This window comes from Oncorhynchus clarkii, chromosome 9 (genome assembly GCF_045791955.1).
Source record: "Oncorhynchus clarkii lewisi isolate Uvic-CL-2024 chromosome 9, UVic_Ocla_1.0, whole genome shotgun sequence".
NCBI lineage: Eukaryota > Metazoa > Chordata > Actinopteri > Salmoniformes > Salmonidae > Oncorhynchus > Oncorhynchus clarkii.
In genome coordinates this window covers 50,844,810-50,870,535 of record NC_092155.1, presented here as the reverse complement: position 1 = coordinate 50,870,535, position 25,726 = coordinate 50,844,810, and the positions used below count along the sequence as shown (strand labels likewise).

The following is a 25,726-nucleotide window of genomic DNA, read 5'->3' as shown; positions in this document are numbered from 1 at the left end:
AGCCTGTCCTCAAAGATGTAACATAGTAAATGTATGTCCCTCCAATTAGTATGATGTGTTACTTTTGCTAATGTTACATAAGACAGAAGGTTACGGGAAGGATGGGTGGGAATATAACATTTAATGTCTAGCAGCCCAAAGGTTGCGTGTTTGAATCACATCATGGACAATTTGAGCATTTTAGCTAATTAGCAACTTTGCAACTACTTACTACTTTTTTAGCTACATTGCAACTTCTTAGCATGTTAGCTAACCCTTCCCCTAACAGAGAGGAAGAGGTGAAGCTAGAGGGTCTACCCCCGTCAAAATCTGTCCACATGAGAATTCGAAAACAAATCCCCACCTGGTCTGGTTATTAAGCAGACCAAGCAGACCAAGAACAAGTGGCCTGTCTTTCAGCCTTTTGGACAACGCCTCCCATTGTTAGGGCGGACACAAGACCATCGAATGATTATATACAGTATCTCTGACCCTAACCATAACATTAACCTCTAACCCTAACCTTAACCCCTAACCATAACATTAACCTCTAACCCTAACCTTAACCCCTAACCATAACATTAACCTCTAACCCTAACCTTAATCCCTAACCCTAACCTTAACCCCTAACCCACATTCCAATTGATTGTAGATTATGTAAACATCTCCACCTTTCCTATGGGCATTTCCTGTTGATACTGTTGTAGGTATAGTAGGGGGAGCTGAAACAGGACACACTTCCTTTACTACCAAAATATAGGGCACCTTTGGATAACACAACAGATCTGGTTATATAGATACTACACATCCAATAAAGATTTCTGCATTTGTCCTTGTTGATGTTGTGCCAGTGTCTTTGTTTGCATGACATTTTATTTCCTGAGGGATTCCACCAGAAAGTGATATTGAAATGAATGGGAATAGATAGGGATTGGGGATTGATGTACTTTTTGTGTAGATACTGCCCCCTACATGAAAAACATGAAACTGCAACTGATATGTCCAAGTATTTTGACCAGCAGAGGGCACTTTTGGGGGTCCACAAAGAAAAACAGATGGGGTTCGACTGTTGTCTTTCCCTTTCCAAAGGGACCAGCTACCCATGTCTGGGCAGGCAGTGTACTTGTTAACAGACTCACAGATGCTCCTATAGGACTGCAGCCACAGGACGCAGAGAGAGAGTTCCCCAAGCTTCAGCATCTCACCACGGATTGGCACATTCTTCTCTTCTCCTAAATTAACTTCTGCTGAGGGGCCTAATTTTTACCACGTCTCCTGCAGTGATCAAAGCTGGCAAGTTTTGGAATTTAAAGAAAATCTACTTTTCAGGCTACTCATCTCACGATGATTCGCTTTATTTCATTGGTGATACTATTGACAGTGTGGGCTTCCGATGCAAAAAAATTTCCACAGACAAACAGTGCATCTGTTGAAAAGGATATGTCAAATCTCGACATTCAAGTCATTCAAAGCCATGGTTATGGTGATGAGGATGTAAAACAACTGCAATTTGACAAACAGCACAAGAGAGCGCCGCGGGGCGCAGAGACCATGGACACAGACGCAGGTGAACCTCAGTCTACCTTCTCACAGTCTTATGAGAATGAATTCTTCACCACACCCAGAGCCACCCAGTTCTCTAACTCAACCCTAGACACTGGAGCCAACACAGATGGGGACCAGGACAATACCAGCACCACAGAGCGGGGCATCACCCACATCCACAACCCTCTGTACCCAGTGACTGACAGCTCCTACACTGCCTACGCTGTCATGTTCCTGTCCCTGGTGGTGTTCGCTGTGGGGATTATAGGGAACCTGGCTGTGATGTGCATCGTCTGGCACAACTACTACATGAGGAGTGCCTGGAACTACATCCTGGCCAGCTTGGCTTTCTGGGATTTCCTGGTGCTCTGCTTCTGTTTACCTGTGGTGGTCTTCAATGAGCTCACCAATAAGAGGCTGCTGGGGGACATCTCATGCAGAGTGGTACCATATATGGAGGTGGGTTTGATCCCCCCCCCACACACACACACAACCATCATCACACCCCACCACCCCTCACCCCTCCCGCCATGGTGGAATCACTGTGGCCTTGTATGAAAATGATTAATGAGCATGGCTATGATCCCCAAGGACAGGTTTAGTACCTGTTGTTGCCTAAAACAACCCTCCATTTATTTTCTTGTGCTTTTGACTATGACATATTTACTCTGATTTATGACATTGTTGCAAATCAGCCAGTAAAATAAACGTATGGGTTGAATAATGTTTATGGGCCACACAGTGTTTTGAAATGTAAAATGTTGTAAATGTTTAAAACTTTTACCAGTGTAATATTTATAGTACCATTTTATGGTAAATTACATAGTTGTATGTAAGCCATGCATTTTGTGTACAATTTTATCTTGTCAAACTACAATTTAAACTAATAATTTTAAACCTCTACAGCTCATATGTAACAGGTTGGAAAGACTGCTTCCATGTTGAAACTGTTGTCTAATTGAAATGGCCAGTGATCCTGCCGTTGATCTGTTCTCTCAGACGGGTCATTTATGAGTGATGGGTTCAGAGTCTTAATGGGATATTTCTAGTTCCAGTGACATTCTGCTATAAAACCATGCTGTGTAAATGGTGTGTGCAAGGTGTGAAAACGTTTCCCTCATTCCACCCACATCTGTAGGTCATCAGATCATAACTGTCATACAAAAGAAGCATCTGTGGTAAGGATTTTGCAGAAGCAACAGCACACCATGAAAATTCTAGCATAGCTAACAAGTTTAACTCCATTTATCCCTCTAGGTGACTTCCCTAGGGGTGACTTCCTTCAGCCTGTGTGCCCTGGGTATCGACCGCTTTAATGCTACCACTAGCTCCCAGCCCAAGACCCGTCGGGTGGAGCGCTGTCAGTCCGTCCTGGCCAAGCTGCTGGTCATCTGGGTTGGTTCCATGGTGCTGGCGGCCCCAGAGCTGCTCCTATGGCAGCTCAGCCAGGCCGTGTCTCCAGCCACAGGGGCCTTGATGGACTCCTGCACCATGAACCCCACCTCCAACCTTCCCGAGTCCATCTACGCCCTGGTCATCAACTACCACGAGTGCCGCATGTGGTGGTACTTTGGCTGCTACTTCTGCCTGCCTGTAGTCTTCACCCTGCTGTGCCAGCTGGCTACCTGCCACGTGTCCAATGACGGTATCCCTGAGCGTCTTGAGGAGCGCTCCCCCTCCAAGAAGCAGAAGATACAACACAGTCAACAGGTGGAGCGCCAGCTCAACTGCACCGTGATGGCCCTGGCCGTGGTCTACGGCATCTGCGCCCTGCCGGAGAACGTGTGCAACATCGTTCTGGCCTACACCGCCATGCCCATCTCTGATGACACCGCCACCCTACTGGCCCTCATCAACCAGTTTTTCTTGTTCTTCAAGTCGTCGGTGACGCCGGTGCTGCTGTTGTGCCTCTGTAAGTCCCTGGGCCAGGCCTTCATGGACTGCTGCTGCTGCTGCTGTGAGGAGTGCCAACCCGGCAGTTCCTCTTCCCCTGGCACTGAGGCCAAACTCAAGAGCACATCCTCCATCTTCTTTGACAAAGCCAAGGACAGCTCCACCATCCTGTCAATCAGTGGGTCCAGCTGAATTGGCTTCTCCTGCCTGCCTTTTCTTTCCATCCTATCACCTAACCTGATTAGATGTGGTAACAAAACAACTCACTTTTCAGCAGTGGACATTCCAACCTCAACCTCACCCCCTTTCCTCCCCAGTCCCACCACACAGGGATCAGATGCTGGATCTCTCCATGGACACGCCTTTTGTTTTCAGTGTTATTAGTCAGAGGACTGGGACCATTGTCAGTGTCACCTTCTCTGTACCTTTAAAGTCTGTAATGTCTCTCCTTTTGATGTTCTCTCCAAATAGAGACCACACCCCATCCAGTTTTAAGGTGGTTCATTTTACAGGAAGTTAAGACTGACTAAGTGCAGATTAGGAGAAGAGCTCCATTTAATATCTTTGTAGAAGTGTCACCCCAATGTTTTCATCCTACGGATTATTAGATCAAGATAAACTGAGTATTATGTTAGATTATTATGATAGGTTTGACTAACTAACATTCCCTTGGAGCCTCAGAGTGTGGGGCACTGAGATAATTATTTTTGATGTCACAGCCTATTTACATATCTGTTAAACAATGTGTGTACTCTCACTAGCCAACACAGACAAGTGTGCCATAGAATTTTCTTCATGCCCCCCCCCCCCCCCCCCAACTCCAGATGGAGCTAATTCATCTTTAGCCATCCTGTATCACTGTATACATTATTACTTTGAGTTTTATTAATAATCAAGAGGGATGGTTAAGACGTAGTAATTTCCATCAAAGTGCTGTGAATAATAAATATTTGACGAGATCATCATGAAAAGTCACTGTACAGAGGTCAAGGTTATCAACCTATAAGAAGGTCAAGAGAGAAGTCGCCTCATTTTGTGAATAAGAGAAAAAATGGTTCTGAGATGTAAATCCGGCTGTAGTGTTGTTAATTTATCCAATAAAGGTTTATAATTTATCAGCGCTTGTCATTTTTCTCCTAGAGGGGTGTTGGGTGATTAGTGCTTGACTGAGCATCCCATTGACCATCTGAAACTCAATAATGGGGTTGTCCCCCTGAGCTGGAGCATATTTTTCCTCTCACTGATACAGGCTTTGGACAGCAGCAGAGCTGCTCTCATAAGGGTATCCTTGTTCTCCAGGGGCCGATGGAACCCTACATTCTGAATATCAATGCCCTGTTACTACAGTTGAGTTGCCAGGTTACCGTCCCAAAATTCACGTGTATTGCAGACTGGCCAAAGCCGGGCAGGCTTTCCACCATTTTCTCACCCTGCCTGGTTCCCCCGGAAACAGGGGGTTTTAACTGTCCAAATCAACATGGGGTGCTGCTGCATGTTCTCTCATGTTGTGGTGAAGGATAGAAGGAAAATAAATGATGTAGAAATGTTTCTAGTTTGTTTTATTTCACTTTTTTTTTTAAATGGAGACGGACAAGGGCTAAGGTCAAAGTTGAATTTCTCTTTCTCAATTGCCACCGAAGTAATGGCTTTATAAAAGGTGAATGCCGACAAGAAAGAGGTAAGATGGGGCTGTTTGAAAGGGGATCATAAACATTGCCCAATTGTTTTTACAGGCAACATACCATAAATCCTTTGAAATAAGTATTACAATATTACAGTATTAGAGTATTACAGTATTACAAGCTTGCACACAAATAACACACACTGGCAGTGCCAGAAAATAGATCCATTTACATTTCTGCACACTTGTCTTTGGTGTTTCACAAATATAATACCAATGATTTCTCCACAATGACTTCTTACTTAACATGTTTTCAGTAATCTGACAATGCAGGGCAAAACTGAAATAGTTCCATAAAGTATTCAGTCATGTTCTTTTCAAATGAGCCACGATCTCTGCTTTGTACAAGTGCATATGATCTGATCTATGTTGATACCTTCTATCCTATTTCTGCTTGTGATGCCAGCTCGCTATGTCATCATGTACATTGACATTTTCATCCTGGATGACTCATTCTGTTTCTTCACCTGTTGTAGTGCTTCATAAACCATCCCTCTGCCTCAGTCCTTGTATATTAGTGGACTGGCGTTGGATGTTGTGGCAGGGGCTGTCTGTTGATTTGTGTTGGTGGCTTCATTAAGGAAACAGAGAGGGGACTGTTAACTGTGCAGTCATTAGTGGCCAGGGGAGCTGAAGAGCTCTGTGCTCACTGCTAATGAGGCTCCAGCACCTCTCTCTCTCTCTCTCTCTCTCTCTCTCTCTCTCTCACACACACACACACACACACACACACACACACACACACACACACACACACACACACACACACACACACACACACACACACACACACACACACACACACACACACACACACACACACACACACACACACACACACACACACACACACACACACACACACACAGTCATCTGCCCAGGCCCTGACAGCCTCTGAACAGGCTCCAAGACCCAGAGAGAGAAACTCTAAGAGGTCAACCCCCCGACAAAACACCCTCCTCTGTCTAACCCTGTCAATCAGTGCATATTTTAAGGAACCAGACTGTCTCTGTAGATTCCCACTGACTTCTAAGTCAATCACCATTGGTTATTGGTAGGCCCTATTGGCTTACAGGTGATCTTTGACATGCTTTCCAATCAGGTTTTCTTGAGTTTCATTGTGGCGGTGATCTCTGATTGAACCTAGCCCATCCATCAGAAAATGATCATGTCACCAAGCCATATATAGCCATTACTTAGGTGGCAATTGAGAAAGAGAAATTCAACTTTGACCTTATTGTTGCGATCGTTGCAAAAAATAGAGCAGGTAACGTTGCTATTTTGACCAGGCTGCTGCATGCAGACTGATGCTTTGATTATGCTTTTTCATAATAACAATGACAAGTTGATGTCGGAGAGCAACAATGCAATGACCATGATTTAATATGTGCCAAAGTAGGTAAGATGATAGGGGACATTTAAACGGAGTTGGCAAGACTTTTAAACATATTACCACAATCATGACTAGCTCAGTTGGCAGAAATAAACATACAGGCTTTGTTGCCGGCAATACCGTTCAGATATTTAAAAAACGTTGGCGGCATGCTAAAGTTGGTAACAAAACGTCTTGGTTTAAAAGGTGTGTATGAGAAAGCGTGATTGTTTTCAGACTGTGAATGGCTCTCATGGCTGTCTCAGACACTCTCCGTGTGAATCTGTGACTGCATGTGAATGTTTTTTGTATGGTGAGAGGCAATTCTGTATGTATGCCTATGTCATTGAGTGAGAGAGGAGAGAGAGTGTGTCTCTCTCTCATGCTGCATGTCCTCTTTGGGTTGGCTCAGTGAACGCAGACTAATATGCCCTGAATGTCCCCACTTATGAACACAGAGCTGCCTCACCTCCCCCTGATGCGGGAACAGTGTTTGTTTTGTTCTGTGGGAATACTGACGAGGGTGGGGGGGGGAGCTCTCAGAACCATTCACCCCTGTTGTCATGGCAGAGGCCTGACAAGGCAGAGGCCTTGGCCCTTCCGAGAAACACAAACTGATCTGAATCAGAGAGATTGGCGCAGATCCTGAGCACGAACGGCCACACACACACACACCGGCCCGCTCCGGACCCCAGGCTTCTATAGCCACCGGACCACCTTGTTCTCTCTGGACAGGAAGTCCTGGTCAGCCTCATTATATTGTGCTGTGATGCCAAGGAGAGACAAAAACAGAACTTGTCACAACTCGTTTGTATTCATGGCCAATGGCGGTTAAACCCAGAGGAGAGTAGAGAGGGAAGTAACTTATTTTCAGCTTTAGTCTGGCCATTCTGAGATCACCACTTCGATAGCACCTCTCTGGTACCCACAATTACTCCCCTCTTTGGGGTCTGGGTGATTGGGAAGCCGTTGGATTGAGGTGAGATTTGCCATACACAAAGGCTTCACACACTTGTTGAAAATCAGTTCTGCTAAAGGGAGTGAGAAAGATTGTGTTGTGGGGGTAGAAAGAAATCCCCTTAATTGTGTCGTGTAAGCATGTTAGAGCCTAACTGCTGTTTTAGGTGTAGAGTTCTTAGTTTACAAATCCCTCTTCCATACCAGCGTTTGACTAAATCTAAAATGGCCATTTTTGCATAGTTAAATATACAGAGAAAATACACAGTGACAACAGATCTCTAAAATCAATTATTTGAAAGTAAAAGTGCCAGTCAGTGGTATTAGTTTCCCCACAGGGCAGCATTGTGTGCAACAGACAGAACAATATAATGATGCAACATAGTAGCCTGCTCACCATGCTGCTAGGCTAAATACTGCAGAAGTGGATCATCTCAAAGTGACAGCCCTGAGGTTATTAACCATGAATCCTGCCAAACGTCCTATCTAATGCATGACCTTCTATCATTAGAAAATGTCCCTCAGAATGCTCATTATAATGCGACAGAAACCAGATCTGAAGTAGTTTAAACCACACACATACAAATGTATACCATGTATGCGTTCAGAATAGTTTTGAGGGTTTGACTGCCTTAGTCTACTCTCAATCACCCAGAAAGGACCTGTGACTGGGAAGCTACTGCCCCCTGCTGTTCACAATACTTGCTTAATGTAGGTAGGCTTGGATCTTCCCTTGAGGAAATCCTTTACACACACACATACATATGAACTCAGCAAAAAAAGAAACGTCCTCTCACTGTCAACTGCGTTTATTTTCAGCAAACTTAACATGTGTAAATATTTGTATGAACATGACAAGATTCAACAACTGAGACAAACTGAACAAGTTCCAGACATGTGACAAACAGAAATGGAAAAATGTGTCCCTGAACAAAGGGGGGGTCAAAATCAAAAGTAACAATCGGTATCTGGTGTGGCCACCAGCTGCATTAAGTACTGCAGTGCATCTCCTCCTCATGGAGTACTGCAGTGCATCTCCTCCTCATGGACTGCACCAGATTTGCTAGCTCTTGCTGTGAGATGTTACACCACCCTTCCACCAAGGCACTTGCAAGTTCCCGGACAATTCTGGGGGCCCTAGCCCTCACCCTCCGATCCAACAGGTCCCAGACGTGCACAATGGGATTGAGATCCGGGCTCTTCGCTGGCCATGGCAGAACACTTGACATTCCTGTCTTGCAGGAAATCACACACAGAATGAGCAGTATGGCTGGTGGCATTATCATGCTGGAGGGCCATGTCAGGATGAACCTGCAGGAAGGGTACCATATGAGGGAGGATGTCTTCCCTGTAACGCACAGAGTTGAGATTGCCTGCAATGACAACAAGCTAAGTCCGATGATGCTGTGACACACCGCCCCAAATCATGACGGACCCTCCACCTCCAAATCGATCCCACTCCAGAGTACAGGCCTCGGTGTAACACCCATTCCTTCGACGATAAACGCGAATCCGACCATCACCCCTGGTGAGACAAAGCTGCGACTCGTCAGTGAAGAGCACTGTCTTAGGCGTCTCACAGTACGGACATCGCAATTTATTGCCCTGGCCACATCTGCAGTCCTCATGCCTCCTTGCAGCATGCCTAAGGCACGTTCACGCAGATGAGCAGGGACCCTGGGAATCTTTCTTTTGGTGTTTTTCAGAGTCAGTAGAAAGGCCTCTTTAGTGTCCTAAGTTTTCACAACGGACCTTAATTGCCTGTTAGTGTCTTAATGACCATTCCACAGGTGCATGTTAATGAATTGTTTACGGTTCATTGAAAAAGCATGGGAAACGGTGTTTAAACCCTTTACAATGAAGATCTGTGAAGTTATTTGGATTTTTACAAATTATCTTTGAAAGACATGGTCCTGAAAAGGGGATGTTTCTTTTTTTTGCTGAGTTTATATATGGTAAGAGGTAAAAGTTGGCGGTGTCACTGCTATTTTTCCTCATTGACTGAAGTGATTACAACCTCGTCACAACCTTTCCCTCAGGTTTCTCCCACATTGACTCCTTCATACACACGAAACAGACAGACAACATCACATGGAAAGCACCAACCATCATCCCAACAACCCAAAGCTACAGTGAGATTCTATATTGTTTGGCAACAATAACCATATGAATTCTGCAGACCATGTATGAAGTTGTTTTCACCATTGTTTTTAGTTAGTATTATACACAATCATCAATTTAATTGAAGCAATGTACAAACAGGTTAAACCAGATACAGTATTTACTATTATTTGCCATAAAAAATAACAATTTTTAGTTCATTCTCAAAGGTCCCACAAATACTTATGCCCAAGCATGCAAACAAATAAGTAAAGATATTTTGCTGCGGGTTGTCAATAATCAAAAATGACTTAGGTAATTTTGGCAATGTAGGAAGCAGAATAATTCATAGACATGTAAGTTTAGTTTATACAAAATTAGATAGAAGCCTTCACCGTTAGTTCATATGGCTGGCACCTGTACAATCTCAATGTATCGAGAGGACTTCTTTATCAACAGTCACTGAATAACAGATTTGACATTTTATAATGGGGTTATTCATGACTCGTGATGAGATAAAAACTGGCCAAGTAGTATCTGTACATTACTGGTTGGAAATGAGCTATTACATAAATTAATGGTAAGAAAGGGGAAAGAATATGCAAAAATCGATAAATATATATTTTGTTTATAAACCATGTGTTGCAGATAATGCTTGACCATAGACATGGCCTATGAAAATGTAAAAAGGCCAGGTTGCTTAGTTTAAAGAAACCCTGTCTGCTGTTTCTAAAGTAACAGAAGGGTGTCAGGGCGACAGACAGAGATGACGACATATCACGCAAATGTATATATAGATATATATTGACAATAGAGATTACGTCAAGGGTACTCTTTAACAACACCTACCATTAGCCTTTAAAAAATGAGAGGCGGAGATACTTGTACACACTCCAAGTATTTAAATCAAATGGCGCAATGCTCCCCCTTCAAAAAAGGTACATACATGTACAGTACCATTTCAGTTGAGCACCGACATTGGGAAGTGATAAGACTATGGCCTGAGTCTTATATTGTTTGAGATTTGATATCAGCATTCTAAACTTGACTTGGGGCTGTTAATTGATGCAGTGTTCAGAGTCCATAGTCTTTTCTACCTATTGGGATCAGAGGTTACGTACAGTACTCCGCCCTGTCTCCGGATCAGTTGAATATGAACCTTAACATCAACAGAGATGATGAAGTATGAAATATGAACACAATTATCATTTTTTTCATTTTTCAGGGCAGCTAAGTACCACTTTATCCATCAGAGGTCATATGTCACTACAATAATTATTATATTACAAAAAAGAAAATGAACAGTGCAAGTAAAACGTTTCCAGGCTCTCTTCAGGAGAGTGGAATCAGGCAAGGAGTCTTGGCAAGAGAGGGCCATCCAAAGAAAATAGGGGGAGAATGGACAAGCTTGGGAGGATAGAGGACAGGGTGTAAGGGACCTGTGCAGGACTGTGGGGCGGTCTCAGGGCTGTGACCGTGAGATGAGGTTCTCATGAAGTGCTCCGCTTGGTTCTGGAGTGCTGGATCAGCCACTGTAGTGTTATATCTGGGGGTAAAATAACAGAAGTTTAAAATGCAATGAAATAAATAAGAAAACCGGAGATAACAAGTCATAAAGTCGTCAGATACTGACCAATGTTGTCCTTTTCCTTGCAAGAGATAGAGTAACAGCAGATTTCTCTGTCCTGGATGGCTGAGAGGTTCCTGTGGATCACAGAACAGCCATGAGTATCACTCATTCTCACACACACACACACACACACACACACACACACACACACACACACACACACACACACACACACACACACACACACACACACACACACACACACACACACACACACACACACACACACACACACACACACACACACACACACACACACACACACACACACACACACAGCTGGTGCTTACATCCTCTCAATCAGCTCTTTCTCATCAAGCGACCCAGGAAGATCTCTCTTGTTCCCCAAGACAAGGACCTGTGAGGGGGAAACAATATGGAGAGTTGGACAAAGTCAAAGTAATATGAATATAGGCCATTGAGCAGACGCTTTTATCCAAAGCTACTTAGTCATGAGTGCATACATGTTACGTATGGGTGGTCCCAGGAATCCAACCCACTATCCTGCATTGCAAGCGACCATGCTCTACCAACAGAGCTAGAGGACCACACGAGGAAAATGAAGCAATTAGGCCTACTACTGTAGCTATTAGATCAGCCAGTTCTGTATGAGGTACTCACAGGAATACCCTGGAGCTGGGGCTTGTCCAACAAGTTGTGTAGTTCATTCTTAGAGGCCTCGATTTTCTCTGGGTCAGCTGCATCAACCATGTACCTTTAAAATGATGTGGTTTCAAAAGGTTGAATAAATATCCTTATTTGAAATGGGCAACCAATATAATTGACCACCCCCACCACAAGGGGTAGGAGGCATGACTGAGTCAATGCTGTTACTCACACGATGGCACTGACTCCTCGGCAGTATCGCTCCCACATACTCCTGAATCGAGGCTGACCACCGATATCCCACAGCTAGAAAAGCAAGGGATCAAAACATCAATACAGCCTTGATACTGTGAAGCTAATCCGTTTTACACCTTTCACAATTAATAAAATAGCTTCAGTAAGTCACAGTCAATCCGAGAGCCCATCCAAGATCCCCCTAAATACTTAACTCTCCTCTCGCTGGAGTAACCAAGTGATGAATCAAGTATGACCATTAAGTGGCCTGACCCCTGTCCGTTGACCTGGCAGTGTACTGACCTTAATGGTGACGTTTCCCTTGGTGATTTTCCTCATGTTGAAGCCCACTGTGGGAATCATGTCTTCACTGAACTGGCCTGACTGCAAGGGGTTAAGAATAGAGGTGGGTTACAGATTAAGTTAAATGAAATCACCTGGCAAATACTGTTTGCAATATTGCTAGGACTTAAATTGTAAAATATGATCCTGTCGCTCATAAAACTGACCCTAGTAATTTCATGAAAGGGACTTAAGAAATACGATTGAATGCACTGTGCACAAGTGAACTGTCAGGACATACACGTGTGTGATGGGGGGATGATAATAGGCGAGTATTGTTTCCACAGGTCACGGTGTGGTGGCACTACTGCATGCCTCATGTGCATGCTGTCGTTAAGCGAACAGAGCTAGGGTCATCATCAGCGCCCGTACATGTCAGCAACGACACACGTTAGCTTCCTCGCTAAAGACGATATTTAAATTATGTCATCGAGACGTAGCTAGCTAACGTGATACAAAATGGATATAACAAGAGAAGCTAGCTAACGCTATCTAACTGCTGAGCTAGCAAGCGCTTGCGTTGGTGGAGCACACGAGCGGACATCTCGATATGTTCAACAAGGACACATCAGCAGATCAGAGGACAGTAATAAATGATTGACCGTACCGCAATCACGTTCACGAAGGTTGTCTTTCCCGAATACTGTAGCCCCACCAAAGTCAACTCCATCTCCTCCTTCCAAAATAGTGCTTTAAACCAGTCAAGGAGCTTGTTGATCAAAGCGATCATTCTGGGAGCGTTGTGATGGCACTGCTACTACTGGGAAAGGGAGCTTGCTAGCCAGCTAGCTAACGTGAGTTACAAGTTCCCTAGCTAGCGCTATCTAGCGTGCAGTGGCAACACAGTAACGTTACATACAGAACGAATAGCGTGCCTATAATGAATACTCGCTAAATAATCTGTTTTGCGCGCACGTGTTGGCTATATTATTTGATGTTTTTTTTCAGTTATCTGCCTTGTTTACTATGCCTCTTTCCTCCCTGTCTGTATTTTCCAATAAGGGTTGTTCTTCCTCATTGAGTGGGGTTTCAGAATCACGTAGTGAGAGGAGTGCTCGATAAAGAGGGTACTCAGCGCAAATGAGGCTCTGCTTTCCCGAGACTTGCCCTCTGCTGGATAGAAGGAACATTACCGTAGCTTTTGTGTATTTATTTTCTGTTCTACATATCACCACATGTATTGATCAATGATGAAATAAACCTGGAACCTGGATAAGCATCAAATAATAATACATGTATTTATCTACTATATGTATTTATTCTTCAGCATGTCTAGTGAACTGCAATTAGGTCTAATTAGAGCCAAGGACATTATGCATAATACTTGTTTTTATTATCACGGTAGCAAATATGGACAATATTAATACTAATGACATTCAATAAAATTCTAACTGCATGGTGTGGTGAGTACCACATCACATGCCCATCAAAATGCCACAATCAATGTCACGGTCAAGAGGATGAGATGGCCACAGTGTGTGAGCAGATTTCCAGGAGCTTATTCCCCCATGTGGAAATATCAAGTTTTAGCTGGGCTTTCTCTGTCACCGCATGTCCCCGTGGTTTTAATGGTCTGGATAGGGACAGGGCTCTCTGAGCCACTGTCTGTGTTCCCCAGCTGCCTACTGTACTGAGCCAGGGTGAGGTACAGGAACTGGTACTGCTCACTGGTCTGGATCATACCACCCCTAAAAACACAGACACAGAGAGAGTGAGGGAGCAGCATCGATTAGGGCAGCATCCCCAAACTACACCATTTTTTTCATAACTCAAGATAAATATAAAATGCTGTGTTTGAACCAAAGTGCTCACTTGATAGTTTATGTGATAAGTAACAGAGTTCGGTTTAAATTTGCTTGTCACTTTAGTTTCAAGTTTTAATGTCACATGCACAAGTACAGTGAAATGTCTTTCTTGCGAACTCAAAGCCCAACAATGCAATAGTCAATAACAGTGTATTACTAGAAATAAAGAAAAAACACGAGAAATAAGAATAATAAATATGAAATACGCAATTAAGTAAGTAAGCATACTATATACAGGAAATATTAAAAAAAATAGTTTCAATAGCATATTTACATGTGCAGGGATAGTGGAGTGATGGAGGTAGACATGTATAGGGGTAAGGTGACTAGGCAACAGGTTACTACCAGAAGCAGGGCGGATGGCCAAAGTGTGTAGTGGCTAGTACCTGTCGAGGCGCAGCTTACAGACGATCCGAAGCACATCAGCCTTACTAATGTGTTGCAGCTGTAGGCATCCAATGCTGCTGGCGATGAAACAACCTGTTCTGCCAATCCCTGCACTGCAAGACAGAGCACATGAGATCATGTCAAATAGAGCTGTAACATTCAAACGTCTGTCATACAATGTACTTATACTTCAGTCTTTCTGATACAGTATCTACCAGAAATACACAGCCCACTTATACATTATACTGTATATCACAACACAAACGGAATTCCATAGCATTCACCTTTGCCGTCAGTAAGTGAATTCAAGCCATTCACCATTAATCATTTCGGAGCCTAATTCTGACTGACATGGTATGTGAAAGGAGCCTCCCTAAGGTGTCGCAACGTATAAATCCTCTGGAAGTGAGATCCGTTCAAGTAGCCCAGTGATATTTTCTTTTCAAGGACATTCTATCATACATCATTGTTTGATCTTTCACATTTATTATATTGATAGCTAATGAGAACCCGTGTTAAGGGGTGTGCCATTGGGACCTGCAGTGGACGATTGTGGGTCCTGGGCTGGGTATGGACTGCCTGTGTTCATCCACATCCACCACCAGTCTGAGCAGGGGCCCAGTGCAGTCTGGGGTCTGGTGGTCTGGCCATGTGGAGTACCAGTAGTGTCTTACCTGCCTGTTCTCTGAGCCCACCTGTCAGACACATTGTTGTTAGTGAATTATTTGGTTCATTCTTTCATTCATTCAATCATTCATTCAGAAGTTCGGAATTTTTAAAACTGGTGTAACCCAGCACTTTGACTGGCATTACTTCACACTTTACAGATGGTAATAACCCACTATCTCACCTGTATAATCATATCTCGAATGGTGTAGCCATCACATTCTTTCACAATGGACACTCTGACCTCAAATCTGCCATAGCTGCCGTCCTTCTCTGGCCAGTAAAGCTCGCACTTCTGAAAAACAGGACACACTTTTTGTAGACTGTAGACGTAAACATCAATATGTCTGTCAACGGAAACCATTGATGAAAGCTATGGAGGTGGGATAAAATGGACATATCCCTGTCACCTCGTTCTTCTCCTTTAGCTTGGTGATCATGACAATGGTGGTGGATCCCTCCTGCCACACCATCTCCCAGAAGTCATGCACAGTGTTGAGCATGGGGCCCTGGGTGGCGATGTAGGCTCTGGGTGCACCGTTGTAACCCTGCGTGGGAGACAGCAAGAGTTGAGGCTGTGTCGTTCGTTTCCACTTTGACTTCCTGTGGGTTTCCTTGGTTGACATGATACACCCACGTAAACCAACCGTATCACTCTTTACATCATTAAAGGGGCAAGCGACAGTTGCTGCATCCATTTTTGGACTGATAAATGAGTGATATGTAGGATTGATTTTTGAAGAATATAACTAAGCCTCATGAGCTTAGTCCAACTGTAGTACACTCTTAGAAAAAGGGATCCAAAAGGGTTCTTCCGCTGTCCCCATAGGATAACCCTTTTTGGTTCCACTGTAGAACACCTTTGGTTCCAGGTAGAACCCTTTTGGGTTCCATGTAGAACTTGGCGAGGAAAAGGTTATGCATGGAACCCCAAAGGGTTCTACCTGGAACCAAAAGTGTTCTACAGTACCTGGCACCAGAAATGGTTCTTCAAAGTGTCCTCCTATCGGGACAGCCGAAGAACCCTTTTAAGTTCTAGATAGCACCCAAAGTATAAGCTTGTTTTACTCCCATGTTTGTAAACAAAGTAAATGTACACATACATGATTAAAACTATAATTTTTTTTATTTCATGGACGGTCAGTACTTGCATCTATAGCTCTGTCTATGAATTTGAGAATGGTTACATTTCTCCAGTCCCATCCCACAGTTTTTTTGCAAAATAGTGGTGGCGAGTACGCTTTGTTATAGTTTCAACTGCTGATTGCCCCTTTAACATACACTGTGCAGTGTGTATTCTTGACTTTCTCCTCACCTTTTGTATTACTCTTACTTTAAGTTCGCTTGACACAGTTGTGTCAAAAATGCATAAATAAAGACCGTGGTTGTAATAATGCATGATTCTAACCTTTATGTAGTTTGCATTGATGTATCTCTCAGTTTCACCCGCTTCCTCTGCTGCAGGGTTTCTCAGACACACACGGGTCTCAGGATCTGGTTAACATGATTATAGTGTTTACATTGCCTGGGTGCCAGCGTGTTTCAGCATTTATCAACTATTTCTTCACATATGACTTAGGCACTCACTTGGCAGTATGGTCTTGTATCTGTCTTTTAAGGCGTGTCCTGGAATGTCCAGCTCTGCAGGGTTGACAAAGTTTGGAGGAATCTTCTGTTGGAAAGAATGGACAGGTTAAGGCTACAAATTCCACCTGATCTTACATGCAGTCAATCTCTGTACGTACAGTTACAGTAGATATTAACCTGGTACTCTGAGTTCAGCCTGCTGGTCTCGTCAGATGCCTCCTGCAGCTGAGAGGGGGTCAGAGGGCGTGTTGAGGTCCTCAGCAGGTGGAGGAGGGTCTCTCTGGGGGTGGAGATGGAGCACAAGGGCTCCACCGCACCCAGGCTGAGACTGTTCACGTCCAGCACCAGGGACACATTGGAGCCCCGTCTGAGGATGTATGGAACCACAGAGAGGACAAAAGGTCAGGAACTCTGTTCAATAAATATAATGACAGTACTGTTTATTATCATGGATGTCTCTCTACCTCTCCTGGAGCTGGAATGGTTTGCGAGGAGCTGTGGCAGCAGGGCAGGGGAATGACTGTTCCTGGTCCACAGGTTGTGATGATGATGGGGATTCTACTGACTCATTCATGGTGGTGTGTGGAACGACTGGGAGGTTTAGAAGGATACCATACAACCATACTCTACTGACATCTGCTCATAGAGTGAAAACGGACCTGAGAGAGAGGGAGAGAGTAGTGAACTACATCTAGTTCAACTAGTAATTTAATTATATTTTGCATTAGCTTGGTGGTAGCTGAACTAAATTCGAATCTAGGTAGTCTTTTCAGTATAACTTTTTTTTTGCTGCCATGTAGTGTTGTAGCTACAGTAACTACTGAAAGTACACACTACCTTTTTTGGCTGAAGGAGCCAATCATTTCCAGCATCAGACCTGCCTAATGGTCACTTGAAATATTGTTTTCGTGTTTAATAGGCTAAAGTGAAATGTTCTTGCCATTCATAGTCTATGACAGGGATCATCAACTAGATTCAGCCACAGGCCGATTTTTGCCTGAGTGGGCTGGAACATAATTACTAATAATTTGTAGACCGCAAATTGACCGCAAGAAGCCCAAACCGATATAATTGACTAAAACATAATAATTTTGTCACATCTTCTCCTGCAACGCCCTCTACTGCTCATCCTGTGTCGCCTTGATCTGCTGTCTCCCCCAGTGCTCTTTCCCTCTGTGTGTGTGTGTGTGTGTGTGTGTGTGTGTGTGTGTGTGTGTGTGTGTGTGTGTGTGTGTGTGTGTGTGTGTGTGTGTGTGTGTGTGTGTGTGTGTGAATGTGTGTGTGTGTGTGTTTGTTTGTGTGTGTGTGTGTGTGTGTGTGTGTGTGTGATTGTGTGGGTGGAGACAGGTGTGCTGGGGTCAGAGCAGATCTCCACCAGCTGCAACCTGTTCCATAATCAAGACCTCTACTAATACTCAGCCCTGCCACTTCCACGCTGCCAGATCGTAATCTCTGCTCAGTCAGTGTATGTTGCTCGCCATTTGTTACTATTCAGATCCTGTTATCCTGTTGTGCCTGTTTTCCTCTCCGCTACAGTTCTGCTCACTCTGACTCTGGTCCCTGTCTCCAGTCCCACGTCTCCTCATCCTGCTACTCTTTCCTGGATTCCTCACTCTATTACTCCTTTGGATTCCCCTCTGGACCTGCTTACCCTGCCCCAACCCCTCTCGCTCCAGCCTCAGCCTCCGTACCTGGTTTCCAGCAACCCGCCCGAGCTTCCCCTGACCTGCACTCCATCTCCCCCTTGTGTTTTAATAAATACCTTGGTTACTTTATCCCAGTCTCCTCATCTGAGTCTGCTCTTTTGTTCCCCTTTTCCACTCCGCGTAATACATTTCAAACCTTTCTTACTTTTGTATACAATCACATATATTTATATATTTCTTTTTTACTTTTTTTTTTTTTACTTGGGGGGACCAAAAAAATTGCCTGTGGGCCGCCAGTTGGGGAACCCTGGTCTATGACATTTTAGATTTACATATGATAATTTTTCACAAAGTAGTTTGGATGTAGTGAACTGCTTTTTCACAGTAACTTTAGTTAAGTAAACTATATTTTTCGTAGGGGTAGCTCTAGGGTAGCTTAACTTCTGTCAGTGTGAAGTAATTGGTAGCTTGGTAAACTATCTTCTCAGAGTAGCTTCCCCAACACTAGAGATGGATAGGGAGAGAGAGAGTATTAAAGACTGTTAGTCAATTGACCTGTTGACCTTTACTGCCCACATCACTAATTCTGTGACAAACATACTCAGCCGTTGTTTTTTTTCCTTCTCTCTGTTCAACTAGTCTACCCAGACCTCAAACCTGGCATAAATCACACACGATTTTAGCATCCAAAATCTCCATGGATCTTGTAATTAACTATTCTATTTTTATCACAACTGTATTATAAGTTTATTGCTTTATCACATTATTCCTTATTATACCAACACACCACAATAGCAATTCAATTCAGATGGAATTTGAAATATTTACCCCTATCAGCTCTTCTTGTCAAAAGTACAACAGCTAATGAAATATCTCACATCCCCTAAAACTGAGAAATGACATTCACAACACATGACACTCAGTAGAAAAACACCATTGATTAACAATTTCTGTTTCAGATCATCATTTCTTTCCCATCTCTTGTTGCCAAACTGTCGCAAAACTGGATCTATCCATACCTGAATGCTGGGCTGCCGATGTGTCAGAATAATCCAAAGACAAGTTCAATATCTGCCGTTGACATGAACCAACCAGGGCAAGAAGAAACAAGTAATAACTGGAAAGTGAGAGAGAGAAACAGAAAGAGAGAGAGAGGGGGAGAAAGAGATGGAGACCGTGAGAAACAGAAAGAGAGAGAGGGGGAGAGAGAGATAGAGACAGTGAGAAACAGAAAGAGAGCGAGAGGGGGAGAGAGAGATAGAGACAGTGAGAAATAGAGAGTGAGCAAGAACAGACGTGCAATCTTTTTGACACAGTGCCTCGGTATGTTAGTAGGCTAGCCTCTTTGGCTTCAGGTGAACGTCTAAACGTGAGAGTGGCTGAAACATCACTGACAAGTTCCTGGAGGAAAGAGAGGCAGAGAGAATATTGTGAAGCTGAGCTGCTTTGGGAATAGGTGAATCAGTAGTCATTCCTCAATGACTCCAGGCTCAAGTCTGACGCAAATGTGCATGTCAATAGCTGCCCATGATTTATTCATCATACTAACATACTGTTTTGCATAAATGTGTGCACACAGTGTATTGGATTTGCTGATGAAGTCCTTGAAGCTGCATTGTATCAGACAAGTAAATTATGTTTTTAAAAAAACAATAGACAGAGAAATACTCTCAGATACATAAATAGCTTTAAAATTGTATTTGATTTGAGCTCAAAAGCATTTTTAAGGAACTAAACACTTCAGTGACCATTGGAATACTAAATGATGAGGAGGTGATGTGGTCAATGATATGATTATTACTTATAGCACAACGAATGATACAGTAAGGAAGCTCAGAACATAACCGTATGCCGTACTGCAATGATGGAAGAGCTGAAAGTATGCATCAGTTCATCTGTATGGGCTGACATACAGCATCAGACTGGCCAGAGTCTTCCATGTTCTCGGCTAAAAGGTGACATTAACATGATGATGGGGGAAAACAATCTGTAGTCCACCTGCAGCCATACAGTGCAGTATAATTAGGCCTTTACTTTGGCTTGTGATTGTCGCTATCGCACTGAATGAGAAAGGCCTGGAAGGTAACTTACCAGTGCAAGGGACTGCCAATCAAAGTTGGCCCTCAGAATCTCCTCTGTTCGTGAGTAGCAGTCTTAACACTGGGCTCCTTGGCTTTAGGGAAGCTGATGAGAGCACAGTTTTTTTATTTTACTTCTTCTACCTCTCCACGCTTCCTCTCTACTCACCCACTCACTCACTCACTCTCCCATACTCTCAGTTCCACACGCACGCGCACACGCACAGGCACACCACAGACACACTCACTCTCACACACACACACACTCACTCTCACACATGCACACACGCACGCGCACAAACACACTCACTCACACACACACACACACACTCACTCTCACACACACACACTCACTCACACACCCGCACACGCACGCGCACATGCACGCACACACACACGCACACCACAGACACACTCACTCTCACTCTCACTCTCACTCTCACACACACACTCTCACACACACGCACGCACGCACGCACACACGCACGCACGCACACACACACACACACACACACACACACACACACACACACACACACACACACACACACACACACACACACACACACACACACACACACACACACACACACACACACACACACACACACACACAGATATTCAAGGCTGTATCACCCCTGCAGACTCAGTGCCACCGGCTTCTGTGTAACCTGGAAAGAGAGCGCACTAACCTCAAACCTGAATTTTAAGTTGAATATTATTTTCTCTAGAGCTACAACATGCAAACAATGGACCAGTATGCACAGTTACAGCAATACAACCATTGAGTGGATAATATGTCAAATGTGAGAGCCATATTGCAAGCATTTTCTAATTTCATCACAGTGTCTTGACAGTGAAAAAGTGAATAACAGTCACTGTGGGCGAACTGTCAGATGTTGTTTATGAAACTGTAGTGGAAATGAGCATTGATGTGATGGAAACCGCTGGGCGACAAATTGAATAACAGTGTTATTTTAATGATTTATTTAGCCTTTACTTAAACAGGTAAGTAATTGAGAACACATTATCTTTTACAATAGCGATCTGATCTATAACAACAATGTTGATTTAACACAAACATCAGAAATGTTTGGTACTTTCCTATTACGTGACGTTGATGTTGTTTTACCGCCGTGGATTGAGGGCATTTCAAGCGACAAGCTGGTCATATATAGCAAGATAAAGATAAAATGAGAGTATAACAGTAAGTTTACAGAAAACCAAAGTAAAGAAAGGTCATAGAAACACATTAGAGGTATTCATATTGGAGGTACAAGTTGAGCCAAATATGTGCCCAATAAATGACATGAAACGTAGTGAGGGTGAATGAGCTCTGTGATAATGCTTAATTATAACATAAGATCTATGCATCACCTGTACAGAGATCCCTGATGTGTAAGGCTTGTGGTGGTTGCTACGTGGGTGGGAGGCTGGTCAACAGGCCTGAATCCGGTACTGAGGGTTTGAGCGAGCCACTTCCTGTCATGGCCATACATCACTTCCTGCTTTTAACAGACTGTTTAAGTCAGACTCAACAATATTAGTCATCCATACCATCAACGTTAACATAAACACCATAGTGTAAAAGTACATGTTTATCTCTTAAATATTTAGCTCTGTACAGTTGAATGGAGGTCCATGGCCATTGCATTATTTCTCAGTCATGATGAGGATATGGGTCCTCAGGACCTTCCACCCACACAGGCCAGGCAGCAACACTCTGAATGTGATGTGGATGTTTTGCTTGTATTTTTATTTCCCAATGATGACTACAGTAAGTCACACGCTAAGAGCACACCCGCTGTTCTGACCTTAGAAACATTCTTACACACAACTCTGCAAATAGTTGAAATAGTACAGCTACAACGTGTTAGGCTTAGAAACATTCATATTTTGTAGAATGAAAAAGATTGAATTAGATCCACGTACTGTACTTTGTCGGATAACAGTAATATTGTAGCCCACAAGGATTCATTACCAGAAAAGAAGAACACCCTTGCCATTCTTACTAGCACTCTCAATTGTTTTACTTCTCACTGACACTGACTTTGCTTTATTGAAGAAAAATGTACTTATTAAGGCTGTGATATGTGGTTGTCTCACCGAGCTACCTTATGATGAATGCACTAACTGTAAGTCGCTCTGGATCTGACTAAAATGTAATGTAAATGTAATCAACAGCAGGTGGCACTGATGAGTCTTTCATCGTTTTCTGCCTAGTTTTCACAATACTATATTCATAGCCTGTTCCACACTACCGTCAATAGGACAAATCTAATAAAAAGTGAGGTTGTGTAAATATGAATCAAATCAAGATTCGATTTGGCAACCAACAGACCGTAGAATGTCATCAGTTGCTCTTCGGAGAGCGCTTGTTTTGTTTGGTTTGAATGATAGTTGTCCATTAGTTGAGTCATTTTATGTTGCATTTGTCTTGCCTGGAAAACGACTAATGCTTTTGATTTGGCAATGCTTTATTTCGATTTTCAGTTGAGGTACATAGAGTACATAGAGTACAGTCGGTGCATGTCTCCAATCTGAGAGAAGGGTGCTGATACTTCTAGGGGTTCTGAAGTGTTCTTCACTCCATATAATCATTGAAAAAACAAGCAACAAAGTGTCTCTTTGAGAAGTAATTTCCTGTTCAGAATTTCTGAGCACCATGCAGTGGTTGCAGAATTTCCATCAGAAAACAAATAGTGTAATATCCCCAAGGAAACAAGTCCCTGCCTGTGATGGTCCAGAGAATAAGTCATGCTTAAATTCCAGGCCTGGAAAAAGTTTGGTGCATTGATTGGATTTGGTTACATTTTTAATGTAAGAAATATCCTACTTTTTCTAGGGTTACACATGCATACTTGCATGTACTGGATGACGAGTAGCAGTTGTTTTGTAGTCAATCTCTGAGAATCAGAATAGGTTATGGAACACAAGTTCTATGTCTTTGCTGACCACAAGGCTGTGACAATCGTTGGTGGAATGAGGTGAGGACCAAAGCGCAGCGTGGTAAGTGTTCATCATATATTTATTAAACCGAGAACACTAAACAAAACAACAAAGGAGAACGAAACAGTTCTGAAAGGTGACATACACATAACAGAAAATAATCACCCACGAATCACAGGTGGGAAAAGGCTACCTAAGTATGATTCTCAATCAGAGACAACGAACGACACCTGCCTCTGATTGAGAACCATACCAGGCCAAACACAGAAATACCAAATCATAGAAAACGCACATTGACTGCCCACCCCAACTCACACCCTGACCATACTAAAACAAATACAAAACAAAGGAACTAAGGTCAGAACGTGACAAAGGCATAAGATGTTCATTTAACTTGTCCTTGGGAACTTAGTTTTCATCAAATTGAACAGAAAAGGCTCCTCCCAGAACCCTACTTCTCTACAGCACGCATCCTGGTAGATAAAGAGAGAGAGAGGATGACGGGCAGCTGCTCTGCACTGAGGGCCTGTGATGTGAAAGGTTCCAGATGCATGAGGAGGGGAGTTTTGGGGGGAGTCCTAAGGGGCTGAACACAGGGAATTAGAGCCCAGAGCTGAAGTCATACTCAGCTGTAGCAAGTAGACACTCCACCCCAAAATCTGCTTGTACTCCTGCACCATGGTCGCCAAGGCAACAGCCAGGCCAGAGAACGGCGAGGACAGCAGCAAAGTCCAGGACCAGACATCCAGAAGCTCCATGCTGCATACACAGACAGACGGAACTGAAGCAGTCAGGCATCACCATAGTTTCCAGGGCTAACACCTGTAAGACTCGAATTGCCGTTTACTTTCATTCACTCTGTAATAAATAACACAGTATGAAGGGTTTACTGAACCTCTTAGTGTCTAATTGCAAAATACATCTCATGTCTCTCTGAGGTGATAATATTGCAGCGCACAGCAGTGAACCCAGGTCGGTGGGGTGAAAGGCAAACACCCTAATCATCGCACCAATAGCAATAACTCACTTGGTGGGAATTGTTAAGTGTCTCATAGGACGAGGATCGCTACAATATGATAAGCAGGATGGAACACTTCCAAAAAGAGTGCTGCGCTTCATGGCAGTCTCTGTGGGGGTGCCACAGGGTTCAATTATCGGGCCGACTCTTTTCTCTGTATATATCAATGACGTCGCTCTTGCTGCTGGTGATTCTTTGATCCACCTCTACGCAGACAAGACCATTCTGTATACATCTGGCCCTTCTTTGGACACTGTGTTTAACAAACCTTCAAATTAGCTTTAACGCCATACAACACTCCTTCCGTGGCCTCCAACTGCTCTTAAATGCTAGTAAAACGAGATTCATGTTCTTCAACCAATTGCTGCCCGCACCCGCCCGCCCGACGAGCATCACTACTCTGGACGGTTCTGACTTAGAATATATGGACAACAATAAATACCTAGGTGTCTGGCTAGACTGTAAACTCTCCTTCCAGACTCACATTAAGCATCTCCAATCCAAAGTTAAATCTAGAATCGGCTTCCTATTTCGCAACAAAGCCTCCTTCACTCATGCTGCCAAACATACCCTCGTAAAACTGACTGTCCTACCAATCCTTGACTTCGGCGATGTCATTTACAAAATAGCCTCCAACACTCTACTCTGCAAATTGGATGCAGTCTATCACAATGCCATCTGTTTTGTCACCAAAGCCCCATATACTACCCACCAATGCGACCTGTATGCTCTCGTTGGCTGGTCCACACTGCATATTCATCACCAAACCCACTGGCTCCAGGTCATCTATAAGTCTTTGCTAGGTTAATCTCCGCCTTATCTCAGCTCACTGGTCATCATAGCAACACCCACCTACGTAGAATGAGCTCCAGCAGGTATATCTCACTGGTCATCCTCAAAGCCAACACCTCATTTGGCCGCCTTTCCTTCCAGTTCTCTGCAAAAATCGCTGAAGTTGGAGACTTTTATCTCCTTAACTAACTTTAAGCGTCAGCTGTCAGAGCAACTTACAGATCGCCGCAGCTGTACATAGCCCATCTGTAAATAGCCCATCCAACTACCTACCTCATACTCATACTTGTTTTTGTTTTCTGCTCTTTTGCACACCAGCATTTCTACTGGCACGTCCTCATCTGCACATATATCACTCCAGTGTAAATTGCTAAATTGTAATTACTTCGCCACTATTGGCCTATTTATTGCCTTACCTCCTTACTTCATTTGCACACACTGTATACAGATTTTTCTATT

The 25,726-nt window shown here is 43.5% G+C and overlaps 3 protein-coding genes across 4 annotated transcripts; 1 reads left to right on the top strand and 2 right to left on the bottom strand.

Moving 5' to 3' along the window:
* Positions 1–1,118: 1,118 nt before the first annotated feature.
* LOC139416497 (G-protein coupled receptor 37-like 1) lies at positions 1,119–4,532 on the top strand. Its single transcript, XM_071165170.1, has 2 exons — positions 1,119–1,983; positions 2,782–4,532. The coding sequence occupies exons 1-2, from the start codon at positions 1,324–1,326 to the stop codon at positions 3,607–3,609; spliced, it is 1,488 nt and encodes a 495-aa protein (XP_071021271.1). The 5' UTR covers positions 1,119–1,323; the 3' UTR covers positions 3,610–4,532.
* Positions 4,533–9,354: 4,822 nt separating this feature from the next.
* On the bottom strand, positions 9,355–13,392 carry LOC139416496 (ADP-ribosylation factor-like protein 8A). Its single transcript, XM_071165169.1, has 7 exons — positions 12,947–13,392; positions 12,301–12,381; positions 11,996–12,069; positions 11,779–11,872; positions 11,448–11,515; positions 11,161–11,231; positions 9,355–11,073 (listed from the first exon to the last, which is right to left on the bottom strand). The coding sequence occupies exons 1-7, from the start codon at positions 13,067–13,069 to the stop codon at positions 11,018–11,020; spliced, it is 567 nt and encodes a 188-aa protein (XP_071021270.1). The 5' UTR covers positions 13,070–13,392; the 3' UTR covers positions 9,355–11,017.
* A 261-nt stretch (positions 13,393–13,653) lies between these two features.
* Positions 13,654–19,506, bottom strand: LOC139417284 (tyrosine-protein phosphatase non-receptor type 7-like). Of its 2 annotated transcripts, none has more exons than XM_071166543.1 (10): positions 19,450–19,506; positions 17,249–17,443; positions 16,962–17,151; positions 16,785–16,869; positions 16,606–16,691; positions 15,608–15,745; positions 15,382–15,492; positions 15,069–15,226; positions 14,531–14,644; positions 13,654–14,027 (listed from the first exon to the last, which is right to left on the bottom strand). In XM_071166543.1, the coding sequence occupies exons 2-10, from the start codon at positions 17,356–17,358 to the stop codon at positions 13,859–13,861; spliced, it is 1,161 nt and encodes a 386-aa protein (XP_071022644.1). In that variant the 5' UTR covers positions 17,359–17,443; positions 19,450–19,506; the 3' UTR covers positions 13,654–13,858. The 2 variants fall into 2 exon arrangements, with proteins under 2 accessions (XP_071022644.1, XP_071022645.1); XM_071166544.1 differs by having other exon boundaries at positions 16,785–16,866.
* Between the last annotated feature and the right edge of the window lie 6,220 nt (positions 19,507–25,726).